Source organism: Rhineura floridana, chromosome 8 (genome assembly GCF_030035675.1).
Source record: "Rhineura floridana isolate rRhiFlo1 chromosome 8, rRhiFlo1.hap2, whole genome shotgun sequence".
Lineage (NCBI taxonomy): Eukaryota > Metazoa > Chordata > Lepidosauria > Squamata > Rhineuridae > Rhineura > Rhineura floridana.
The window spans coordinates 122,423,807-122,449,977 of record NC_084487.1 but is presented as its reverse complement, the minus strand read 5'-3'; the positions used below and the strand labels follow the sequence as shown (position 1 = coordinate 122,449,977).

Genomic DNA, 26,171 nt, shown 5'->3' with positions numbered 1-26,171 from the left:
CTACCTTATGAATAAAAATAATTATTCTGCTACTTCTGTATGTGTTTCTTTATTTTTAATGTTGTTTTAGGCTACTGAGATGTGCAGCAGCCAAGGCCAGCACCTTGTAGGCATTTTTTTTAAAAAAGTAACTGAAATGTAATTGCAGTGATTACTTTGGAGGAAAAGTAAAGTAATCAGTTACTTTCAGAGCAGTTGTAATTGTAACGGTAATTACTACTTTTTGGGGCCATGTAACTGTAACTGTAATTTATTACTTTTTAAAAGTAATCTTCCAAGCTCTGCTCCTGGACTCAAAGGCAGGAGAGCTTTTTATCAGCTTATGGTGGTTTGGCAGCTATGGCTGTATCTAAATACAGCTGACTTAGCAAAAGGGACATGTGTCTTGTTTACATCCAGGTTCAATTACTGTAACATGGGGCTGCTTTTGAACAGAAAGGGACAGCAAAAACCCTTGTGGGAGCTAGACCCTATTACACCTATTTTCTATCAGCCATACTAGCTACGTTTCTAGGGCCAATTCAAGGTGCTGGTTTGGGCTTTTAAAGCCCTAAATGGCTTGGATTATCTGAAGAATTGTCTGCACATGAATGAGTGTACCTGGGCATTAAGACCAGCATCAGAGGCCTTGCTCTCTGGTGTACCAGTCAGAGCTGCTAAGCTGGTGGGTTCTAGGGATAGGGCTTTCTCAGTTGCGAGTGACCCCCCTACCGTTGGCATTGCCTTCCCAGGGAAATACATATGCTCTCCTCAGTACTGGCTTTAAAACAACAATAAAAAAGTCATTTTTATTCCAGTCTATATTTGGTTGACTTGTCCTTTACTTGAGTAAGCAAAATTCACCGCTGGTGGTCTTTATGTTTAAATGTCAAAATTGTGTTTTTATGTCTTTAGAGGCTTGTAAATTGTCTTGTGAAGACAAGGCACTCTGAAAGTTGGGTTAAAAATATTTCAGAGAGACAGACACAGCACTATCCTACGCATGTTTATTCAGTAGTAAGTCCCAGTATGTTCAAGGAGGCATAATTCCATGTAAGTATGCACAGGACTGTTGCAGCTTTAACCTAAAATTATTTAAATATAAGAGTCATAGACAGAAAGGAGTTTTCCAACAAAACACTCCAAATATAAACATCCTTGCCATGTAATGTACAGTAAGAGAAAGTTGGAGAAAGTACGGATAATGATGTATAGTTCTATTGGACTAAGCCTGGTAGAAAAAAATTGTGCTAATCTCTAATCTCTCTTCCCATAAATTGTTGATCAAGTGTCTGTGTGTGTAGGATGATCTTGCATGCTTATAAAATTGTAAAAGTAAATGATCTCATATTTGCTATCTATCTTCAGGCAATCTTCTTGGCAGATACCCAATAACTGACTGACATGCATCTTACAGAACCAAGTTAATTAATATGTCCACCAATTCCCTAATGGAACTCAGGACAATCTGTTTAACGCAGTAAGCAGTGACAATGTGTCTGTGTGGTCCATAGACAATTGAATAATTGACAAAAATACGTGTTGAAATAAATCTTTCACGAGTATAAAAAGAACCTGCACTATAAAACTGTATGCCTAGAAATAAGCATATTTAAAAATTAATAGACTTTTTAATGTGGAAGAGAAGAAAAAGATAATCACAGTCCTTAAGTCATCATTGGAGGAATATGTTAATTTTTCTACAAGATGGGAATCTGATTCTTTTAAACGATTAAGTGTAGCCTCATTCACTTGAATAATGATGCCTTTATTTTTTGTGGCAATTTGCAGACTTGAATGTCAAATCCATAAGGCAGTTTCCGAGTAATGTGCTTCTAACATTACAGAAAGCCAATGTAATAGAAGGATCTAAAAACACCTCCATAAATTAAATACACGTCTTCCCAGAAAAGATCAGGCAAATCTGTTTTATGGATTTGAAATGTCCTTGGAGCCATAACTACAAAAGTCACATTGCAAATAAAGTAAAGCATCTTTCTTTTTATATCAAACGTGTTAGCATAATACAATTACACCGTATATTATCAAAACATCAAAGAGAAAATGATATGACTGGAGAAACTCCATCACCAAATGTTCATGAGCATGCGAAGGTTTAATTCCACCAAAAGTAAAGGTAGACGTGTTGGCCCGTAAGAAAAAAATCCAAAAACAAATACTAGGGCAATACCTTTTATCTGCAATACTATATTTGGATGGGCTTAATAAATGTGCCCCAGTATGGATGTTTGCATTTTAATTCCACAGTCATTTTAACAGAATGTGAACTGAGAGACCAGAGCCCCAAGCAAGTAGCACACATATTGCTGAGCGTGTAGTCCTCCATCTAGGTGCTAGGTTTGTGCATGCATAGTCTCCACCTCCCCCACCTGTTTGGGTGGGACACTGGACCAAATACTCTGCTCTTCTGTCTCCTCCAAGCAGGTGCAACCAATCCTTACTGGTAGCAGCACCTGGGTACACATGTGATTCTTTGGTGGTATTCACTTTTCTGGAAGTAAGCCACAATGAACCGAAAGGGTCTTATTTCCTAGTAGACGCGTAAAAGGTTGCAGGTAGTGCATTTTGGTACTAACTGCTGTCCTGCATGTAAATTATTACCGATTTGTTGCTGTGATTTGTTTTGTTATTGTTAAATCCTTGTGGTCCTTCTTGATATTGAAGGGCGCAATATAAGTGATAGCATCACATAATATGGAAGGAGTGTAGCTCAGTGGTAGAGCATCTGCTATGCATGCAGTGAGTCGCAGATTCAGTCCCAGGCATCTACAGGTGGGGCTGGGAGAGAACTCGGTCTGAAATCCTGGAAAGCTGCTGCTGGTCAGGACAGACAATATTGAGCTCAGTCTGGCTTGGTATAAGGCAGCTTCTTATGTTCCTAACATATAAATAATTTTAAAACAGTAGGCGATAGATGCATGAGGCCCTGCATCTGTGCATATCACCCTAGTTAAACTGATTAGTTTGGCAGGTCTTCAAAATATCTTCTCCTATCTTTGGATGTGTCCCTTATTTTCAAGAGCTACTCTTAAGCCAGAACAACCTGGCCTCATCAAATAGGACAGAATACTTTCCTTCTCCCCCACCCTCAAATTCAGGAATGTATGAAATTTATTTAAAACTCTGCTCTGAAAAGCAGCTTACCGATCAAAACAAAAACCGGACAGTCCCTGTCCCCAAGCTTAGAATACAAAAGGAAATATTAAAGGGAAAAGGGAAGGGGAAGGCAGAGGGGAAAAAGCAATCGCCGCTTCAGTTCTTAAAGTTACAGCTGGTCATTCAAAGAGCTGTAACAGCTCTTTTCATGATCAGCTGGAACAGAAACTCTTCAGGTTGGAATGGCTGTTTCTAAATGACAGCTTAAAAAGAGCAGAGCCAATGCAATAGACCTGTTTCCCTTCTCCCCCCACCTCTCCTGCAGCCTGATGAGAAAACTGCTGGTAGGTGACAGTGCAGAAACAGCCAAAGATGGCTATCTCCCAGCAAAGCCAATGTAATAGCCCTGCTTCCTTTCCATTGGTCAATCTAGCCTGGTATTGTCTGGCAGCATCTCCCCAAGGTCTCTGACAAATGTATTTCCTAGCCCTGCGACCTGAGATCTGGAGACTGCAGGAATTGAACCTGGGACCTTCTTCAGGCAAAGCATGTGCTCTCACACAGAGCTATCACCCCACACCATAACGGCAAAGTGTTCTTTCAAAAATGAAAATGTTTGGCATGGTAAACCACCAACTGAGGCTTTGGTTCCCATTGCCTTTCTGTATTGGTTAACTGTGCCACTGAGCAAAAATATACATACATAATCTGCGCCTGGAGTTACACAGATTTTGGCTTTATTTAGTTCTACCAATGAAAAATGAGGGCAGTGGGGAAACAGGTGGTACAATCTACCAAGAGACTCTCCCGCAGGAGATCCGCTGACATCTGTGGGAATTATGCTACAGCACGGCTCTCATACATCAAAGTACCAGAGCTGGGCTTGTGTGTGTTAAGAACTGTACAAATGAAACAAACCAGGCCTCATCTGACCTGGCAAAAACCATCTCCAGATAAACCTGGAAACAGGGAAATGCACACATGTGTATGCTCCAGATGGGGGGAAAGCAGCTGTGATGTCAGACTCCACAGATTGGGAAGCAGCACTTGATGAAAAAAACTGGCATCAGAACAAAGATGCTGATAATATTGCATGGTTAGATAGCTAGCTATCAGTCATGAACAGAAAAGGAAGAGTGAGCAGCTGGTTTTGCAGACCGGACAGAGAGGCTATACTAAATATATTTAATATTCAATAACATCACCAAATGGTTTGATCCACCAGTTAAGGATTTTTAAGCCCCACTGATTTCACTGGGAGAATGGAGCACATCCTTAAATCTCTTCCATTAAAATGAGGCTTGAAGGTGCTTAACTCTGGTTGGCGCACGCCCCATATTTGTGAATCATGATAACTCTTCACTGGCCCTGAAATCCGAAGCTTCATTGCCATCCACAGACATTCCAGCTGCTAAATATGATGGAAAAAGTGGAATGCACCTTTGGGGGAAAAAAGGAGTTCATGACCGAAGGCTAATGAAGATTTAAGTGGATGTATTCGGATGCACACTTACCTCAGGGTGTCCTCCAACTTCGATATATGTGCAGACGGGATGGAAAGCCCCAGTTCCGCAGACATATAAATGAGTTTGGTTATAAGCCTTAAGCACCTTGATGAAGTTAGCACATTCTCTCTACAAAGGGCAAAAGAGTAGCATAAATGAAGTTAGCATACATATTGGATTCTCATAATGCACAAGCACATTACATCACAGCTTATACAGTCACTCACAGTCGCTTATTCCTTTTAAACCTTTGCACCGCTCTCTCCAGGCTCAAAGTGGTTCCAACAAAAATAAATAATAAAACACAGTTTAAAATAACAGCATCCCAAGCAAAATTGGCAGCAACGGCAAGATATGGCCACAGTACCTACTCAACATAGGCCTTTCAGAATAAGTAAGTTTTGCATCCTCTCCAAAAGGCCTTGTGAACAGGGCATCTTCAAACCATGGGGAGATTGTTCTGTAACCTTCAGGGCAATTGTGGTAAAGATTCTGCTCCTCGCCGCAGATATCCTAGGGTGATGTGGCCACCTGCAGCAGGGCCATTCAGGTAGAATGTAGACAGCAGCTGGGCTTGTATGTGCTTGAAATAAACACAGCAAAAAGCTACAGAAACCGATGGGTAATATGGGATATGAGGGAAATGATTTCCCTCTCAATCCAGCAAGGCCCACATTGCTGTAACGTTAAAACAATTGCGTAATGGAACCAGTGAGGGTTGGCAAAGGGGGTGAGGTCTCTCCTTAAAAGACCTCCTGGCTCCATCTCCTCCTGGCACCTCTTGCATATTTGTGAAAGCTAATTGCTGTTCTGAACCAATCCCCTCCCCCTTAGGCAAAGTCTCTTAAATTTCCTCCACCCATCTTCCTTCAGGTTCCTTCCTTTGCAACATCTCAGCATTTGATGAGAAAGTGGAAGCCTGTCAAGGAGAGTGGATTTGTCAGGGCAGGTGAGAATATAACCATCAGGGGGGCCTCAGGCCATTTCATAAGCAAGCTATAAAAACAACTCTATAAAAAAATAGCAATGCTCCCGTTTGAAGTACTATCGTCCTAAGATAACAAATGAAAACATTCACATTGTTTTTCAGGTTCATCTTTTTCTCTGAAAAATAAATGTTGCGATAACGTTTGGATGGGAAAATCTCAAAAGAAGAAAAGTATGACGCACAACTTTCAAAGTCTCACTTTCGTTCTGACCATATGTCTGAAACAAGTCTGTCCCCAATTGATGCATGTGATGAAATGGACTTCAACCCATAATAAATTTATTAGTGTTTAAGGTGTTATAATAAGACTCAGTGGCTGGATTCATTTGTAACATTAAATCATGGTTTAGTGTTACATGCACTAGCAGAAAGGAGGTGCCACAAGCCTAAGGTTTACATACTCCGCCACCTCTCTTTTCCTCCAGTGCAGTCAGGGGGAGCATTTCAGCAGAGTTCAGTTTCACTTTCCACAAAACCTGGTTTATTAAGTATGAATCAAAGACTAATTTAAAAAAAAAAACTTCGCTTGTTTAAGAAACTGACCAAAATTTGTTTTAAACCATGATCATACATAAAACAACCACCCAGGTTTCATGAAAGTGAAACCGACTCTGGCAAACTCCTCTTCCCGGTTGCATGGGGGGGCGGGGGACATGAAAGCCTGTGGCTCCTTCCTGCTTGTGCATGTAGTGCTAAATCATGGTTTAGTGTTATGTGCGAAGTTGGCTTTTGACGTTCTCCCTACGAAGTTATTCCAGCACTCTGTCTCTAGGTCTGCAGCATCAAGAGGAATTTGCATGCAAAAATGAGCCACCACAAAGAAAACACTACAGCTCATACAGTCAGTTCAGCTGTACATGACAAGAGTGATTGGAAATCAAGTGATATACACATGTGCATTCACTTGGGTCCAAGGGAGATTTCATACTGAACCCCTGTTCCCACACAGCACAGTCAATACCATGAAAACAATGTAAATATTTCAGTTTGGCACTGCACACAGAGGTACAGATACAAAGACGTGTTATTACCAGCATCGCTATCTTTAGGAACATGCCTCTGTTTATAGCACCAGTGAAGAGCTGCAGTGGGACTGCTCAGTGGCATGCTATCTGGTGGCATGTCACCAAAGTCAGATGTGATAACCGTTCACACATGTGTGTTTTGGACTCATACAGAGCAGCACTTAGAAAACAAAGTCAGGGCAACACATACATATAAAGACTCTCAAAGAGACAGAAGTGGATTTTATTTATTATATTTATAAATTGCCCCATAATATAGATTAAATAGGCAATGTCGAACAAGCCAATTAAAAACAAGTTTAGAATACAACAGGTTCAATTTTTGCCATACACTTCCACAGAGCTGATTCACACAAGCATGATTATCACTAGATGAATGGCAGCTTCCATGTGTGAATGAGTCATCACAGAACAAGTACTACAGATGGAACTTTCAGATCGCATAACGCCTCAAATCCAATGCTCTGGAATGGTTTCAATTCATTCATGCATTCAGTTGTGGGTTTCAAGTGATGAAAATCAAGTGATGTCTGCCCATCTGTGAATCAGGTCACAGAGTCCCACTCGGCATCCTCATTGCAACCCCATTATAGTGTGGAGTATATATATGAAAATCTCACTCACCCAATGTATTAATTAATTAAAAACTACCATGTGTAGATTCCTAAAATCTAGGGATAAACAACACATGAATGAAGGACTGGGATTGTGCCCACTGGCTCTCTCACACTTTCCACGTGTTGACTGCATAGAGACTGCACATCTACAAACTGTATTTGTACAGGCTGTCTCTGCACACAAACAGTATGTACAAGCATATGCAGGCTCTGTGCAAAAGACCCGATCAACATGTGAAAGTTGGCAGTAATGTCAGTGGCCACAATCCTCCCTTCTTCTACATGTTGATTATTCTTAGATGTTTGGTCATCTGTATAGGGGCAAATCTGGCTAAAGAAACCTGTGGGTGCAATGACACATGGATGGAACAGGGTAGGAAGCTCTTCCTGCTGTTCCAACTATTGCCTCCTCGCATCAGAGTGGTGTACAAAGATAACATAATTATAAAATCACAGTACAATCAAAGTGCAGCTAATAAGTTAGGCAGAGATAAATAAAATTATAACAGTGCTGAAATTATACACCAGCAAAGGTCTGGGAACACAAGTACACTTTTGGGAGGCACTGAAACATCATCAATATTAGTGTCTAGTCTCAGAGGCAAGACAATTCCAGAGAAAGGGATGCCACCACAGAAAAGGCCTTGCCTCCCTTTGTCTCTGCCAACCAAACCTCTATAGGCTGTGGCATCACCAGGAGGGCCTGATCAATTCAATCATACTTATTGAATAGGGCAGTGGCGATGAAGGTGCTCCCTCAGTTAACCTGCTCTGAGCGGTAACTGCATGAAGGACCAGGAGTCCTATTCAGGTGATGAAGGAGAGGATTCCAAAACAGAAAGAGAATGACCCTCAGCACCCAACCCAGAAGCACTGCCACCGTGGGCAAACACTGCACTCCTTGGACTTGGAGGGTCTACTTGGAAGACTCAGTGCAATGACAGACTCCCCTGGTCCATCACAGTAAGAGACTAATGGAGAAGGCTGGGCTCCTTTAAGCAAAGCAGCACCTTCCAGTATGGACAGGGCTCATAATTAGGAGGTAGCTGTACTGCTACTATATAGGACTGAGGCTCAAATGTCCCCTGCTGAAGCATCATAGGAGGTTTTTGTCCATAGAGTGCAGCCTGAGTCTCTGCATTCAGCCTGAACCTTTCTCTACATAGTCTTGCCTCAATCTGCCTGGTACCCAGCTTGAATTTCACCCAGCCTGGGTTCTGTCTCAGCACAGAGCACAGAAAAGAGGGCTGTGGTCTTCCTTTCTTCCTGGTCACAAGGTGCCACGTTGCAACTTGGATACTGTTTGTACACCTTGAAAATCCCAGTGCAGCAGGAGATAAGACAGCCATGGCTTCTTTCTCGCTGGTACTGTCATCTGAGCCTCCCCCATCTGCTTTGTGGCACACCTAGAGGCCAGCTCGCTACAAGGAATGAGGTGGGAGGATAAATGACAGGACTGGGTACAGAACCGAAGAGGAGAAGCTGTGGCTGCCTTATCTTCTACTACATTGCAGTAGCAAGCAGTGACCTTATCACTAGGGCAAAAGTGCAGTTGTCACATTCAAAAACAAGCCAAGAATGTGTATGAACATATGAAGTTGCATTAGGTCATACTATTTGTTCTACTTCATCTGCTTTGTCTATTTTGGCAGAGAGCAGTTCTTCAAGGTTTTCCCCCAAGCCTTTACCTGGGACCCTTTGAACTGGAGATGAATTTAGGACTTTATGTATGGGCTCTTCCACCAAGGCATGGCCTCTCATCTTTTGAAAAGGTCACAAATGGTGTTTAGCTTGTTATCTATATTCTACACTGATTTCCAAGGGACGAACTCCACAATAATTTCATTGAGGTGAACAGAGTTTCTCCAGTGAGAAACTGATTTGTTTATCTAAGATGCTCTAGAATTCTTTGATAGGGATTTGCCAACCGCTTGCATTTCTGTAGCTGCGATACAGTGGAAGAGACTACAAGCCGTGTGTTAAGTGGGATGTGAATTGCCCCCTTAGGCTAAATTCTTCCATCAATTACTTTGGATTTACACAATGCTGCTCTATTAATGTCAATAGAGCTTGTCCACATTAATGCTAATATAACTGGCAGCAAAATGCGTATCCCACCCTCTCTTTTTACTTTGTCTCTCATCTACAAAGCATCTTATTTTAACTAAGGATTATAGAAATAAAAGAGCTAATGAAACTCTAGGAGGGGCTACTAAAAGCAATAAACCTTCAACTATAAAATATATCTATTTACCATTGAAAGTTTCCATTCCAGATACAATGGCTAAAATAGTTTTCCTGTGTTTTACAGCTGTTTTAAAAGAACTGTTAAGTTCAGTTAGAGCCGTGTACAGCCACAGCAGATTAGATTCCTTTAAATATTTTATGCAAATGGAAAAAAGAGAGAGTAACAGAGGATATTAACCCACAAAAATGACACAAAATTGATAGCAAAGATTTCATCTCCACTGAGGGAAAGAGTTCAAAGTGATGTTTTCTCCATTGATTCAATAAAACCTACTAGGTGATATTCAATGTTAGTCACACTCAGAGTAGGTCCATTGATTTCAATAGGTCTACTCTGAGTATGACTTAGCTATCACCTACTGGGCACGATCTTGCAAACTTTAATCACAATTATGGCCTAATGAAATAGGTAGGGCATACATTAGGGAAACTCATAGTGCAATCCTAACCATGTCTACTCAGATGTAAGTCCCACTGAGTTCAATGGGATTTACTCCCAGATAGAGTTAGGATTGCTACATAAGTGCCATGATTTTGCATCACTGGGTCTATCAGATCCTATGCATGATTACTTGGATCCCAATTTGTTGAAAAGAGTTTACTGCCTTTAAGTGAAGATAGGATTCTAACCTTAGTCCTGATGAACTTCTGGTGGATTGTGCCCTTTCTCACATTCTTGTTGTCAGATGATATTTTCCTGATCATCTCATGTGTGGGGAAAACCAGTATTACCCCATCTCACCCACCCATGAGTCTTCTGTTCTTCCTCTGGCACCAAATTCAAAGTACGTAGACCTAACCCAGTGATTCTCAAACGGTGCACCCAGGCACACTGGTGCGCCCTAAGAGGTGGCTAGGTGTGCCTCAAATATTATGAAAGTATATTTTAAAAATGAGAAGAAACCCATTCGTATAGAGTAAGTAATCGTTTTCTATAGTTTATTTTTATTCATAGTTTAAAATATATTAATATATTTTTAATTTTGTACACAAAGTGAGCCAGAAAATTGTTATATGTTTCACAGTGCGCCGCGAAACAAAAAAGTTTGAGAATCACTGACCTAATCCATGCTATCAAACAGCCCACTTTCAGTTGACTACATGATTTGGGCCTATATGCTCATGCAATTAATGGGGGACATCAAAATTCTTAATTCTATTATATTAGGTACTTACTGAGTTTAAGGCTGAGATAAAATTTAAACCTAAGTCTCCCTATATAGCACTTTCTGCCACTATAATAAGGCTTGTGTGTTGTTATTTTTATGTAGAATAAATATAGTTAAGCCTTCCTTCAAAGGAGCTCAGGGTGATATACAGAATATATCAACCACTGTTAAAATATAAAGAACATGATAATTTAAGTAACAAAGTCAGTTTAAAACACATACTTGGTGTTGCTGGTAAGGGTTTTGTATATTATTTTTGAACAGTAAAAACCTGGGTAAATAAAAATGTCTTCAGTTGATGTCTGAAGATCAATAATGTAATGTTGGAGACAGATGTATTTCTAAGGGAAGATCATTCCAGAGTCAAGGCCCCACTACAAAGAAGGTCCTTCTACATGTCTACGAATACTGGTAGGAACTGCGAACAGAGTGTTGTCCCCCCCACACACACACACACAAGTGCTGATCTCAAGGCTTCTATTGGCTGGTACTGAGGAGGCGCTCCCAGGTCCTAAGCTGTTTATAAGCCATAGCCAGCATCTTGAATTAGGCCCAGTAGCATACAGGCACCCAGTGCTGTTAGAATCAGTGTTACATTATCCCATCTCACTGCCTCAGTTAACAACCTGGCAGCCACATTCTGCACTATCATTTTCAAGGGTAGTCCCAGGAGAATGTTTCACAATAATCCAATCATGAGGCCATCAGAGCATGGGTTACCAATAACAGGCTGTCTTGGTCCAGGAACAGCCAGAGTTGGAGAACCAGTCATAGCTGGAAATAGGGATTCTTTGCAACCAAGGCCACCTGAGCCTCCAACAACAACAGTGGGTCAAGGAATACCCCCAAGCTAATCTGCTCCCTTAGAGAAAGTGCTACCCAATACAAAACAGGGTGTCTTTCTGATTCCCAGGCAGAAAAACCTATCCAAAACACTTCTGTCTTACCAGACTTTAGTTGCAGTTTATTGACCCTCATCCAGTCTGTCATCACCTCCAAATAGCATATCTACAGCCTACCCTGATTCAGATGGAATGGAGAGAAAAAGCTGTCTCTCAGCAACATACTCCTTCCAGAGGTTTCATATAAATATTAGATAGAGAGGACAAGATGGAATACTGTGAAATTCCACAGCATAATTGCCACGGGGCTGAATAGAAGTCACCCAATTATACTCTCTAAAGGTAGGAGGAGAACATTGTAATATGGTACCTCCGACGCCACTCCAGGAGGATACCACAGTTAATGGCATTGAAAGCCACTAAAAGGGCAAGGGGAATAAACATGGTAGTGTTTCTCTCTCCCGATAAACATTCCCTATAAAGCATAGGAGAAACTCAAAGGCCTTGCATATAAAGATACTGATTTATTCAGTAGCTATTACCAGTCCGATACTCCAGAGGGGTAACCATTTTAGTCTATAGCAACTAAGACACTGAAGAGTCTTGAGGGGCTTCAAGACTAACAGATTCATTGTGGCATAAAGTTTTCAGGACTATGGCCTACTTCAACAGATATATAATCATTTTATATATAGTGTACAAAATATGACATAATAAAACTATTAATTGTTAAGATGCTACAAAATTGACTGTTGTTTCACCCACTCCCATTCCATATTTCTATGGGACAAGTCCTATTTACTTAATGTTAGTTGCCACCCAAACAGCCACTTTCAACTGGAAATAGGAAGTGCCAAAAAAATGTGTTGAGCCCCTTGGATACAGGCTGTTATAAAGCCTAATTAAATTTGCATTTGTAAAATAATTGCCAAGTGGTATAAAAAAGCCTCCCTGTGGGCTTTGTTATGACACAGCCAAGACTGAAATATTCTGCCAATTTTATTGGGGTTCTCCCCTTCCCTCCACAGAGCAATGGTATGACGGTATTCAGACATATCTTCGCTGTGAAACTTGGCAAACAGTATTATTCTGGATACTGGTGACAAAGTGTGTCGACTTCAGTACAAAGCAGTCACTCCCGCTCTTCTGGCTCTGAGCCCGGAATGACTTAGCCTCCCTCAAACTGGGCTTGTCCAAGTTGGCAGCTGTTCACTGTTGCTGCCTTACCATCCAGCCGACAGGATATTTGTTCTTAATGGGAGAGCCAATGCTAACAATATAGAGTAGTTAAAGCTTGTGTGATCTTGGTGTACAGCAGAGACTCTCTCTCTCTCTCTCTCTGCACACACATACACACACACACACTAGCAGATGAGTAAGCAAGGAAGCACAGAATTTTGGACTGCATGAAGTGCTTAGGCCTGATCTGCACAAACATCTCCACACATGGGATCACTGTTTCAAAGCTACATCACTTCCAACTGCAGGTGGGAAATCACATGATTAAATGCATTTCCCATACAAAATGCTCTCTGAAATAGAAAAAGGATATATGTTAGGAGGAAGGGTTCTAACCTAGCCTTCTTTATATTAATTTATTTTATATTTTTCTTGGAGGAACATTCACACATGTAACTGCACACCAGCAATGTTTAGTCTGGGTAAGACTGGGGTCCTTCACTGGAAAAAGAATATCACTTAGCATGTTTCTAGTGCTTTCCTTGAACACTCTACATTCATTGACTCGTTTGCTATTATTTTTCACATCTGGAAATCAATCATTTTAAAATAATAATATATAAATGTGTATCATGAAGTATGGGTTTGATTCAGCCAAAGTTAAGGTTTCATTAATTTCAGTGGGAGAGTTAAACATGGTTCACATTACACCCTTCTATAAAAAGCGAACAGAGGCTGACAGTGGCTTGTCAAAAGTCCCCAGGAGGTGTCAACAACTGAATGAGGATTTGAACATAGGCATCCCATGTTCAATTACAGTTCTTCATACCAAAGGATGCCATTTGCTCTTTTAGAAATACTGTGAAACTGCCTATTGGAGTTCTAGTGGAGATGTTTTCATCACATATTCCCCGCTGCTGTTAAAGCACTGCTCTTCAATCTTGGGTCCCCAAATGTTGTTGGACTACAGCTCCTATTATTCCCAGCCAGCTTAGCCACTGGTGAAGGGATGATGAGAGTTGTAGTCCAACAACATTTGGGGATCCAAAGTTGAAGAACAATGCCTTAAAGAAACCCACTCCATTCCCTTTGTGCTTGTTTTGATCATGATCCAGTGATACATAAATGTCAGATCCACACAAAGATCTCAAGCCTCTAGCAGATACTGTGACCATCAATCACCCAAGTCCCAATAAGTTTGTGAGGTGCTTGTTTAATGGAGATGTTGGAGAAAAAAGATCTAGCACTGACAATAATCAGATTCTAATGACGACATAGGGCTCCTATGTCGTCACCATTTGAGAATCAGTAATGTACAGTGTTAACATGAGCCTCTCCTTGATTCATCAGATCATGCTTACTGGTAACTTTCTTAGATTGTAATGGCCCCAGATACAGTTCCAAAATCCTTTAGAGAGAGTAAGAACCACACTAATGCAAAGAATGAAGTGTTAGCTCTAGATTTCCCTGCAGACAGACGCCATCTGAAAACCAGTATGCCTTTCTCAGTAACAAAACCTTTATATTTATTATTAAGTGGCTCTCAAGTGGTTTCAAACAGATAGAAGGAATTACACACAGAGGGAATAGCCTGAGCAAACATTACAAATGTATATAGAAGCACAGGAGCCAAGCACAGAAGGTTTTTTAAAAAAACAAACACAAAAGATACGTAACACTGATTACGATATGTTACACAGATGTTTTCCTGGATGATTACAAAAATAAAGTCCATCCATCTGTCAAAACACCTGTGCTGCTTATGAAAAAAATAAAACAGAACTTGGTGTTTTCACAAGATTCCAGTCATTATCTCTTCTGCATAAGCATGTTTAGATGACTGGAAGAATATTGCATCTATCTGAAAAAAACACCACCCAGGTTTCAAAAGTAAAAAAGACAATTTATTATCAGAACCATCAGCACATGCTCTTCTGCTACTTAAAAAAAAAGACATGATTTTCCCCTCCAAGAAACTGAATGACCCCATTGACATACCCTTACAGGCACCCTAAAATCTAAAGGCTGGTATACATGAGCAGTAGCCTCATATGATTTGTGTGTCGTGGGACTACCACATCAGAATGAAAGGAGAGGGCTGAATGTCTGAATACTTCTCCACATTAAAAAAAACCCCTCTCTGAATATATAAATGTAGATTTCTAGTGCAGCCTTCTCCCCAATAGGCTACGTTTTAGTGGGCAGGGAGCTTGTTTTTACTTGTGTTTAAATATTTGATACTACAACCTCCACCAACTGCAGCTTGAAGTGGCAAGGAATGAAAAAATACACGTAGATATAGTAGTAGTAGCAGCAGTAGTAGCGGTGGTGGTGGTGGCGGTACTAGTAGAGTGAGCAGGACAGGAGGCAGACCATGGAAGAGACTAAGACAAGGGGGAGTATCATCGATGGAGACCTGCTACACTTGACTCTCCTGTGCATGAAATCATTCCCTTACACTTCCCAGTGAATTGGCCACACAATTAACAGTGGCCTGGATTCTTAGGGTTATATGCATCTAATTCACACTCATTAAAATACATGGACTTAAATTAGTCAAGTCCATTGATTTCAGTGGGTGTACTCTGACTGTGACTTACTTGAATACCACCCTGAACATTTGTCCTGGTTATTGCTTAGAATTCATTATACTTATTAGCTGCCCATGTCATTTTGCTTGTTAAAAAATATACCATGATAAATAGTACTTTTGGGTTTGTTCAAAACAAAACCAAAAAGAAGTATGTCAGGGAGACAGCTGGGTTAAAACCCTACTCCCTAACATGCCACTTCCTGTGTGAAGGAATTTTGTTGTATGATGGACCATCCTACCATGAGGGAGTCCCCATCTGCGGGATGAAGCAATACAACCAAACACAGGTCACAGGAGAGAGAGAGCGCACACACTAAAAGGCAGTTGGACAGTAGCCAACCTGAATTCACAATGCTGATCTTGAAGCTAGACTGAGGCATACCTGGAGGTAAATCAGCTGTCAGAATTGCTATGTTGAAGGATATTATTGGTACCGCATCACTCTATAAACAAGCTTCACCGTAAGGTAATGTTCCGCTAGGAACTTTCTGTCAGAACCTGTCTCTACTACTCAAGAGAAAATCCTGTTCAGTTTTGTCATAAAGGTTTGGAAAAATACAAATAATTGCAAACAAAAAGGAATGGTTAGATATACAGCATTCTGATACCAACAGCTTGAAACTTTCAACCCCCTCAGGAATGGTATTACTCAAAGGCATGATGGGTATTGTTGAAAGGGAAGTAACAAAAGTGATAACCACAAAATTAGATTTCCTCTTTGCCTTGGAACATCTCCTGGGAATTTTCAGAATGAAGCTGCTGAGGGGGTGTGGACATTGATAAAGTATTTTTAGTAGCTCAAGTCTTGCTATCTCTTTGATTAAGTGTTCATTGACCAGAGTGACTCAACTTATCTTTCTGATTTCTTGATAGAACAGAGTTCATGGGAAGATTTAGATTTCTTTTCTCTAAATACATTACCAACAGCCAATTTTAAATGCATGTTGTTGAAGAGAGCCAGAGAATATGTGCACAGGAGAGCTAGTCTCCAAAAGACTGTCAAGTATCCAGAGGCGTAAGTAACAGAGATAATGTCACACAAACCACCTATGTAGAGTTAGACAATCTTAAACTCGGGTGGAAAACTTTTGCCAGCTGGTGGGCCATAGACAGCTTCCCCAACCAACCTGTGGACGATTTCAACAGGTGGGTGGGCCACCAGCTTGTCAATCACCTGGTGTCACAATGACAATCTAACGTGGTGTACTCTAGAGCAGCCTTTCCCAACCAGTGTGCCTCCAGATGTTGTTGGACCACAACTCCCATCAGCCTCAGCCAGCATTGCCAATGGTCAGGAAAGATGAGAGTTGTGGTCCAACAACATCTGGAGGCACACTGGTTGGGAAAGGCTGCTCTAGAGTGCCAAAGTAGAACTGGGAGACCAAGGTTCAAATCCCCATTCAGCCAGGCAACTCACTGGGTGACCCTGTAAAGGCATTGTTATGTACTTAAAGGGCTCAGGGTGCAGGCCTGTGACATAAATTTGCATATGCTAATATATAGGTGCCTCTAGGGAAATTAAGATGGTGCGTGGACTGGGATCTCACCAGCACTGATTTGCAGTGCACAGAGTTGCCCTATAAGCAAAGTAAAGCAAAGTTTCAAATGGGAGAGAATGAGCAGGAGATTCAGCGCCTGCTGCAAAAGGCCTGGGGCTTGAGCCTAACAACACCCCTGAACTTGGTCCAGTTGCTCTCAATCTACTTTTCCACAGAGTTGGTGTGAGGATAAAATAGAGAGGGAGACCTATGTGCTCTGCCTTGAGCTTCTGGGAAGAAAGGGTGGACATATATGTAATTATATATGATCATTTACCTAATAATTTAGTATATGTGATATTAAAAGGGAATGGGAAAAAGTAAAGTGCTGTACTTGGAGTCTGCCTGTCCCTGACTTGAATAGCCCTACCCAGTACTCACTGAGAGGGAGCACATAATGGGTCTGTGCACAAAGCACACCTAGATTATTCCACGCCCCCATTCCCCCTGTCATGAAAGACATTTTGCTACAGTTCAACAACAAACATACATTCAAACACTGTGATGATGTATGCCTAAGCACTTTCCCTAAGTTGTTCGATTTATTTATTATTTTATTTATAAAAGTATTTCTATACCATGCTCTTGCAAAACATCAGGGCGGTGAACAGCAAAATAAAAACTTTTAAAACAATACAATATAAGAAGAGCTAATTATTTAAAATATGTTTATGCTGCCTTGAAAAGATAAAAATCCTCTCAAGGCTTATAAAAATACAAAAGAGTAAAATGTGTATCACATGGCATTAACTAAAGCATTAAAAATCACATTCCAAATCAAAATTTAAAATGTCAGCAACTGTCCATTGAAAACAGGCTTTAACATAGTCTGTTTAAAAACAGTCAAGGAAGGAGACAGGTGTACATCACCTGGAAGGGTATGCCATAGGATTAGGGCCACCTGTCATTGCTCTGTACTGGGAATCCTCGAACGTGGAGCCCTCCTGCAGCAGGACCCCAGGGAGGAGATGGATCTACTACCCAGTCTTTCCAAGGTGGATTCACTGGTGCTGGAGCCTGCGTCATATCCCTTAAACCTCAAGGACACACCTCTGTCACTGAACTCAGATGACTGGACCACAGACTCTGTGGAGGATCGGGAAAGCCCTAAGAAGGTTTTGTCAAAGCAGTCCCCACAGCCTGAAACCCCACTGCCTAGAAAAAAACAACAGCTGCAGAAAAAATGCATGGCCCTTTAACTAGCCAAATGCAGCAGTCAGGGGGTGGTGCTTGCATCTTGATTACCTATACCTGACTATTAAAACACTGGCAGTTTCTACATGATACCACTGACACAACTTGCATTTTCTTCTTCAGCTACAGGATCGCTAACCATGGTCCTGAACCAGCACCCTGGTCCTTGTCCAAGGTCCTGACCTCTCCTTGCTTACCTTCTTTCTTCCAGACTCAAGGACCTGCCAATCTTGCTTAAGCCATCACTTTTCTTTGGTGGAGGACATCACCATGTATCACAACATAACCACTGAAAAGGTCCTTTATATTGTGTCCACCAACCTGAAAGATCTTACTAATGAGCACATGAGCAGGGCCTCCATGGCTGATCTTAGAGCCTGGGCAGGCTCATTGAGGTGCAGGAAGTATTTCAAATAACCTGGTCCCAAGTCATTTAGAGTTTAAGGGTAATCACCAGGATGTTGAAATTGGGCCTGGAAATACACTGGCAAGCACTGCAGCTGGAACAGAATTGGTGATACAGCTGTCCCACAAGAAAGTGGCTGGCTGCACAGCTACCAGCTGAAGCTTCTGAACCATCTTTAAAAGCAGCTCCATGTAGAGCATTTTATATCTATATCTAGTCTGGATATAACCAGGGCATGATGACTGTAACAAGGTGTACTTTTTTCAAACAGGGATGCAATTGGTGAATCAGCTGAGGCTGACAAAAGGCACTCTGGGTAACTGACACCACCTACACCTCCATAGATTGTGCTGAGTACAAGGGAACTTGAAGTTGCACAGTTGGGCCTTCAAGGATAGTTCAATCCCAACCAGCACCAGTCTCCCATCTCCATACAGATCAACACCTTCATCTTATCTAACTTAGCCCTAGCTTCTTTGCTGTCATCCATCCAAAAATAGCCTCAAGCCATTTGTTCAGGGTTTCCATAGTCTCCCCGGGAATAATTGGAGAAAAGAGAGGTAGAGCTGCATGTTATCTGCATACTTCTCCCAGCAGATTTAGGTAAATGTTAAAGAGCATGGAGGAAGAGACAGAACTCTCAAGCACCCTAAAGGCCAATGACTGTGGTGGAGGAGTCCCTCAGCACTACCATTGGGGATATGTCCCTCCAGAAAGGATTACACCCCCATAGCACCAAGCCCCCAAGTCCTACCCTGGCTAGGAGTCTCAAAAGGATCCCATGATTGATGGTACTGAAGGTTGCTGAGAGGTCCAGGAGAATGTGGTTATGCTCCCCCTGACCATTCCCCAGCATGTCATCCAACAGGACTGTTTGGTCCCAACACTAGGCTGGAAATGAGATTGGAACAGATCTAAATAATCAGGAACATCCAAGCCCACCTTGCACTGAGAAACCACCACCTTTTCCAGAATCTCACTCAAGAATGGTACCAGGCAATAATTATCCAAAATCAAATGATCCTTTTTAAAAAGAAAAACAGGGTTTTACTGCCACCATAAGCAGTGGGAACTTCAGGGAGGCATTACCCACACTGAGGTCCAGATTGTAAGCCAAGCCCTGGCAGATTTGAATATCCAATAAAAGCATGGACCCACAGAGTAGTTGTTATTCTGGGATTGGCTTCAATGGGTTTCTGTCTCATCTCATACTCTGGCTCAAACTTCATTTGCATCAGATCTCAGAAGGATGATAAACTACAGATCAAGATTAAAGGTGGCACTTGCTCTTAGTATCAACACCTGCTCATAAGGCAGATACAACCTCTGCCAGCCTGTTATGTGCCTATAAACCACTTACAAGTCAGTCAATCTTTCTACTCCCTGTTCTGTATATCCTGTAAAGATTTCCAGCTGCAGTCATTTGTGATAAATGAACTTCAAAGTTCTCAGTCAAAAGTGGAGAGGGAACGTACATGCAGGAAGTGTTGAAAGGGAGCGACAGATTGCTGGATCTGTAAGATGTAGTTGCTTAGCAATGTGTATATGTTGTCAACAAACATACCACAGAAGCTCATAGTGTGAAATTGCATGTCCCCTACTGCATGCATTCAATGTTTGAAAGCTACTTTGATTTTGCCTTTCCTTACTATCCCATCGGAAATATTAGGATGAAAACACCTTCACTGAAGGAAGCCTAAAATTTCCCTTCAATTAAAATTTGGCACAGCGTATCACTTGTGGAAGCAGGCTTTGCCAAGTTGCTTTTTCAAACATGCCGGTGACACCCTTACAGGATTCTAGAGCCTTGGAAATCAGTTAATTAGGAAGGGACTTTCTAAGTGAGACAGGAAGCAATAGGTGGGTTTTGCTACAACAGAGACTAAGTTGTTCTGCCAGAAAAGTAGATAGGAAGGATCTATTTATCCTTCCTTAGTTGTTACATGCCCATTTTGGGAACAGAAAGTTTTCAGAAATCTGCAATGCCCTTTTTGTCCTTGCTATTATAGGCTACTTCAGAGTATGAAGTTAAGGCAACAATACTAGGATTTGAATTGTAGAAAATCCTACAAGTCTCTCACCCTTGTGATCTTCGCTTTGGTTATTCTTTTCATGGGGGGGGGGGAGAAGTGCCTCTGCTGGAAAGTTTTGAGGCAAATGAATTACCAGCTACGTGGTGAAGAGTGAACCAGCTGTACAATTCATTTGATGAAATTGAATTAGAAATGCAAGATAAAGTATTACTAGATGGCAGATGCACTCCAAGGCGGAGAAAGCGGACAGACAAAGGTTTTCTCCCTCACTCATAATACAAGAACTGAAGGCCATCCAAGATCCGCTAGTTTAGATGGCATTAAAAGGGGATTAGGGTAGCTCAGGTTAAGTAGGCTTATAAATGACTTCTAATCATAATCGATATGCAGCTTCCAGGTTTGGGCACATTATGCATCCGAGTACCAGTTGCTGGGGAAGAACAACAGGAGAGAGCTATTGCCTTCATATCCTCCTGGTGGGCTTCCCAGAGCCTTCGGGCGGGAAACAGGGTGCTGGACTAGATAGACTTTGGTCTGACTCAGGAAGGCTTTCATTACCATTTAAGAAATGTACTGTGAAATACATTGAGAGAGAGAGAGAGAGAGGCAGGCAAAGACCACCACAGGGCTTGCTTTTATCTACCCCCCCAAGGGTGATCTACTTTTAACCTCCCCACTCGCCCCATAACAATTTGCCTTCCTGTCAGAAGGTTCCCAGGAGACAGAGGAAGGCAATTGAAGTATATCTCAAAGCCTGCTTCAGCTGGACTTATCCTTCTTCCCTCCCGCGGGTGATATACAATCAACTGCCTTGTGTAAAGGATCCTGATGAATTTTTAACGTGTGGATATTGTTTATTGCATTTTTAAAATATGTCAACAGAATGGTACTTGTAGGGGCCTTTGAAGGATTTACATCTCAGAAGACAGCTTGCTTGAATGCAAGCAGAGGCCTCTGCACAATCAGGGACCCTGATAAAGCACAATCCGTATGTGTGCAGAAGAGTCTGCTCATGGGCATAGAAGCTGCATGCAGATCTTCTCCAAGCCACACAGGAAAGGCCATCAGGGGCATGGCTGTTGCAAAGATGTTGGGGGCATGCAGTCCTCTGCCACTAGCCACACGGTGAACATTCTCCTGTTCAGGTAAATGACTCATGATAACTAAAAATGGAATCTCCCTCTGTGGAAAGGGAGAAATGCCAATACCTATGTTGGGAGCAACCAGTGGTAGGTGAGGAGCCTGAACTGTGAATAGCAGTTTCTCAGTGAAATATAGTCAGAAAAAGAAGATTTTTTTTAAAAAAAGCAAGTCATCATTGCTTGACAGGCTAAAAGAGGGCACAGTGGTATAGCTGATTTTTCAAATATAAAACAGAACACCGCTTTTTAAGAGCTTTTCTTCTGCCCTGCTGATTGGCAAATAATCTTTAAAACTTGGAGCATCACTGGTGAGAGTTTAAGCACAGATTCAATCCTATTTATGTTTTTTAAAAATCCCACTGCTTTCATTTGATGAATGTGAGGCTTTCTCAGGAAACAAATCCCTGTAGCTGTTCTCATAAATAGAACACTAATCCACAGACAGAAAAATGCAGCATTTATCCCCTATCCTTATAATATCTTTCATTCATAATCCAAGCATTGAAAGAGATTCTCCTAATACATGAATTCATCTCTATAAGTATAACGGCACTAATTAACAACTGATATTTCATGCCCCTTTTGGTGTGGGTATTAAGCTTTAGACCCACATTCATGGTGTAACAGCACACAGTTGGGCTAGCTTCATAGCTGCCCATTTCTCTGGTCAGCAAGGAAACCAGTTCAGGGAAGCTACTGTCTACAGAGTGGTCAAGGTCTCTTGGGAGAGACTGGCAGTGGACTGACTTGCTCTCTTCACAGGAAGAAGTGAACAACTGAACAAGGAAATTCCATAGTTATTTGGGTAAAGAATTCTCACAGTGGGGAGGAGAGAATGGGAAGAGCCCTACCTGGAGATACTGGGGATTGAACCTGGGACCTTCCACATGCAAGGCAGATGCTCTACCACTGAGCTATGGTCCTTCTCCTAAGGTGTGTGTGTATATATATAAAGATGGATATCCAAACTGGTCTTCCATTTGATGGGAACTGGAATTTTATCTCAACCTGTAGCTGTTGCATTGTAGGCACAGTGGCAAACTGTAGTAAGCAGAACTGGATAGCTTACATCTCTAATTGGGTATAGTTCATAGATGATGCAAAGCAGGGTTTTCTTTTAGGAATTGGCACTATTTAGAATGGGGTGCAGAAGACTGACTGTTGGCCCGCATCACTCTTCTTCTTAACACTATAAAAAGCCTTTTGTATGGCATCAAAGTCAGTGCCTACTGCATGGAGTAAGGCAACATGCTGCACACTACATTCAGTGTTCTACACTTTCTGAACATCAAACAGCATGACTTGCTCTAAATCAGAACTCATTTAGTGGAGAGAAACATTTGACCTCTCATCACCTCATACAATGCTTTTCAATGCAGTCAAATAACATACTCATCATCAACCAGTCATCAAGGGCACAGTAATCAAAGGTATAGAAATCATTGACCTGCATGCATTTGTGAACCAGGTCATGGTCTTTCACATACAACATATTCCAAAAATTATTCAGTAATTTAAAAAGACCTTGAAAACACTGATATAAAGAACTTCCTAAATGCTATGATTTATCATTTTTACATTCTTTGCAAAACACTATTTTAAAATGATCATAAAGAAGTCCAGAGTTGTACTGTTAGCTTATGTAATATTGGAATTCTACCTTCATCGCATACATCTAGGAAAACACTATTGAAACATTTGGTGTTTGGCAACTACCCACAAACACCCACACCCACAGCAAGCTCTGCACTTCAAATATCACATTATTATGATCATTTTAGTTGCAAACAATTAAAAATATTTGCAAGAGTCTAAAAGGGCAGAAGGCATGTACTACTGGTTTGAAACAGATCATAGATATTAAGCTTGGAAAGCTGTATGTGCTCTCAGAATTACTAAGACCCACTTAACAGAATGAGCATTGTTCTGTTGGCTACCTCACTGCTCACCTCATCTCTAGATCAAGAGTGGGGAACATTGGCCCTCCAGATGTTGCTGAACTACAACTCCCATCATCTCTGGTCACTGACCATGCTTGATAGGGATAATAGGAGTTGTAGTTCAGCAACATCTGGAGGGCCAATGTTCCCACACCTGCTCTAGATCGTTTATGAACAAGTTAAAAAGCACAAGTTGTAATACCAATCCTTGGGAGACTCTATCTCTACTTCCTGCTTTCCTATTCCTTAACCAGTTACTGAACCATAAGAATACCTCTCCTCTTATTCCCCAACTGCTGAAGTATCAAAGACTCCCAAGTAAGTTTATCAAAAGACTTTTTGAAAGTCTAACTCAGAGATGGGGAACCCATGGCTCTCTAAAAAGTAAAGGTGTCCCTGCACTTATAGTGCGAGTCGTTTCCGACTCTTAGAGTAACGTCTTGTGACGTTTACTAGGCAGACCATATAAATGGGGTGGGATTGCCAGTTCCTTCCCCAGCCTTTCTTTACCCCCCAGCGTATGCCGGGTACTCATTTTACCGACCACGGATGGATGGAAGGCTGAGTGGACCTCGACCCCTTTTACCGGAGGTTTGACTTCCTCCTTCCGTTGGAATCGAACTCCGGCCATCAGCAGAGCTTTGGCTGCGTTACTGCCGCTTACCACTCTGCGCCACGGAGGCTCTCTAGATGTTGTTATATTACAGTTCCCACCAGCCCTGACCATTGGCCATACTTGTTAGAACTGATGGGAGCTGGAGTCAAACAATATTTGGAGGGATGCTATTGTTGCTAAAACAAGATGTCTTGTTGGAACTATTTTGAAATTCTTTTACACCAAGGGTGGGCAATTGGTTGTTTCAGCCCTAAAAATTTTCTTGGCTAAGGTTGTCCCCTCTGTGTCATATGGTGTAGAGCTTCTAGCCAATCATTAGTTCATGTGTAGGAGAAGGTTCAAATATCTTTTTTAAGGAAAGTTTTGGGCCTTCCTGTTAGCACTCCTGCTGTGCATGTTTGTGCAGAAGTTGGTTGACCTTTGTTCAGGCCAAAGCACAGATTTGACTCCTAAATTTTCACAACACAATATTAGCTTTGCCACCCTCTCACTTGATCTCCTTAGCTTATGGCTCACCCTTAAATGCTCAAAAACGAGTTGCTGCTTTATATACATTTCAGAGAATTTGATAGTGAGCTGACTGAGTTTTAGTTATTGTTTAAATTACAGTTAAAGCTGTTTGTGTATGGGAGAGCTTCTTTAACTGATATGCTACCTATCCAATCTTCGAGATTTTATAGTCTCTACCCTGTTTTAAAACAGACCACCAGAAAGCTACCTATTTGGAAGAAGTTACTTCAGCTCCACATAGAATCACCTTTACTGAGTTTAGGTTTAATGTCTTGCCTTCTGCCTTTCTCGATGGTCGCTATAAGAAACTTCCCTTAGGAAACCGTTTTTGTGTGTTTTGTCAAACAGCTATAGAGGATGTTGTTCATCATATTACCCAGTGTCCTTTACACAAAGATCCTCATGAGAAATATCTCTCTGACTTTAGTTGTAGGAAAACTTTTGTTACACTAAGTGAGTTTGTATGCTTTTTGTTATCGCACAAGGAAATTTTTTATCTCTATGTTTCCTTGTTTGCGTTGGCAGCCAAGAAATTAAGAGCTAAATTTGTGTCTCAGCTTTCAATGGTCCATGTTTGTAATGGCATATTGCTAAACAAATAAAATGATTACAGTCAGTCACCGTCATTTGGAGAGTTCTGAATCCCTGGTCTAAGTGCACAATGTCAACTGGAACACACCTCTACATGCTTGTTGACATTCTCAAAGAACTCTGCTTCAAACAGATTTGTTCTTCTATATGCTTGGTAACTATTTTTAATAATACTTTCCACCAGTTTTCCCAGAACAGATATTAACCTAACCAGTATGTATTTTCCAGGATTCATTTTAAAAAATGGTGTTACACTGGCCACTTTCTAATAATTGAGTATGGAGGCTGGTCTTAGGGACAAGTTACATATTTTTGTTAAAAGATCAGCAATTCACATTTGAGTCCTTTGAGAACTCTCAGGTAGATGTCATCTGGACCTGGTGACTTGTCAGTTTTTATCCTAGAACATCATCTCTTGTCACTGCTATTTGCCTCAGTTCCTCAGACTCCCTTTGTGAAAGTTCAGACACAGGGATCTACCCTACATCTTCTGCTGTGACACAGATGCAAAGAATTCATTCAGCTTCTCTGTAATCTCCTTTTCCTCTTTTAGCACAGCTTTGACTCCCCTGTATTTAAATATTTTTTGTTGTTGGTCTTTATGTTTTTAGCAATGTACTCCCCAATTTATTTATTTTTGGCATCCCTTAATGTCTGCTTGCATTTCTTTTGCTAAAATATGTGTTCCTCAGAGATTTTCACATGTGTGTGTGTACAAGTCCTACGGCACACAGAGAGGTAACAGGATGCAGTACAGAGAGATAAAGGTCAGCACTTATAGGCTGGAAGTTTTGATCCTCTCTGGTTACTGGACTTTTAATCAAAATTATATGTTTGAAAGTGTCCTCCCCCCCCCAACCCCCCCCACATGTAGAATCTTTTTCTTCCCTTCTCCTCCCTCTCCTCTCAAAAATGAAATTTGATGGGGGTTTCCTCTATT

The 26,171-nt window shown here is 41.3% G+C and overlaps 1 protein-coding gene across 1 annotated transcript in view; it reads right to left on the bottom strand.

The window, feature by feature from the left end:
• Positions 1 to 26,171, bottom strand: part of SEMA3A (semaphorin 3A) — a 332,620-nt gene that overhangs the window by 126,173 nt on the left and 180,276 nt on the right. Inside the window, exon 5 of the mRNA XM_061582314.1 lies at positions 4,611 to 4,730. Within this exon, the coding sequence (XP_061438298.1) occupies positions 4,611 to 4,730 (120 nt within the window). The remainder of the gene's footprint in view (positions 1 to 4,610; positions 4,731 to 26,171) is intronic.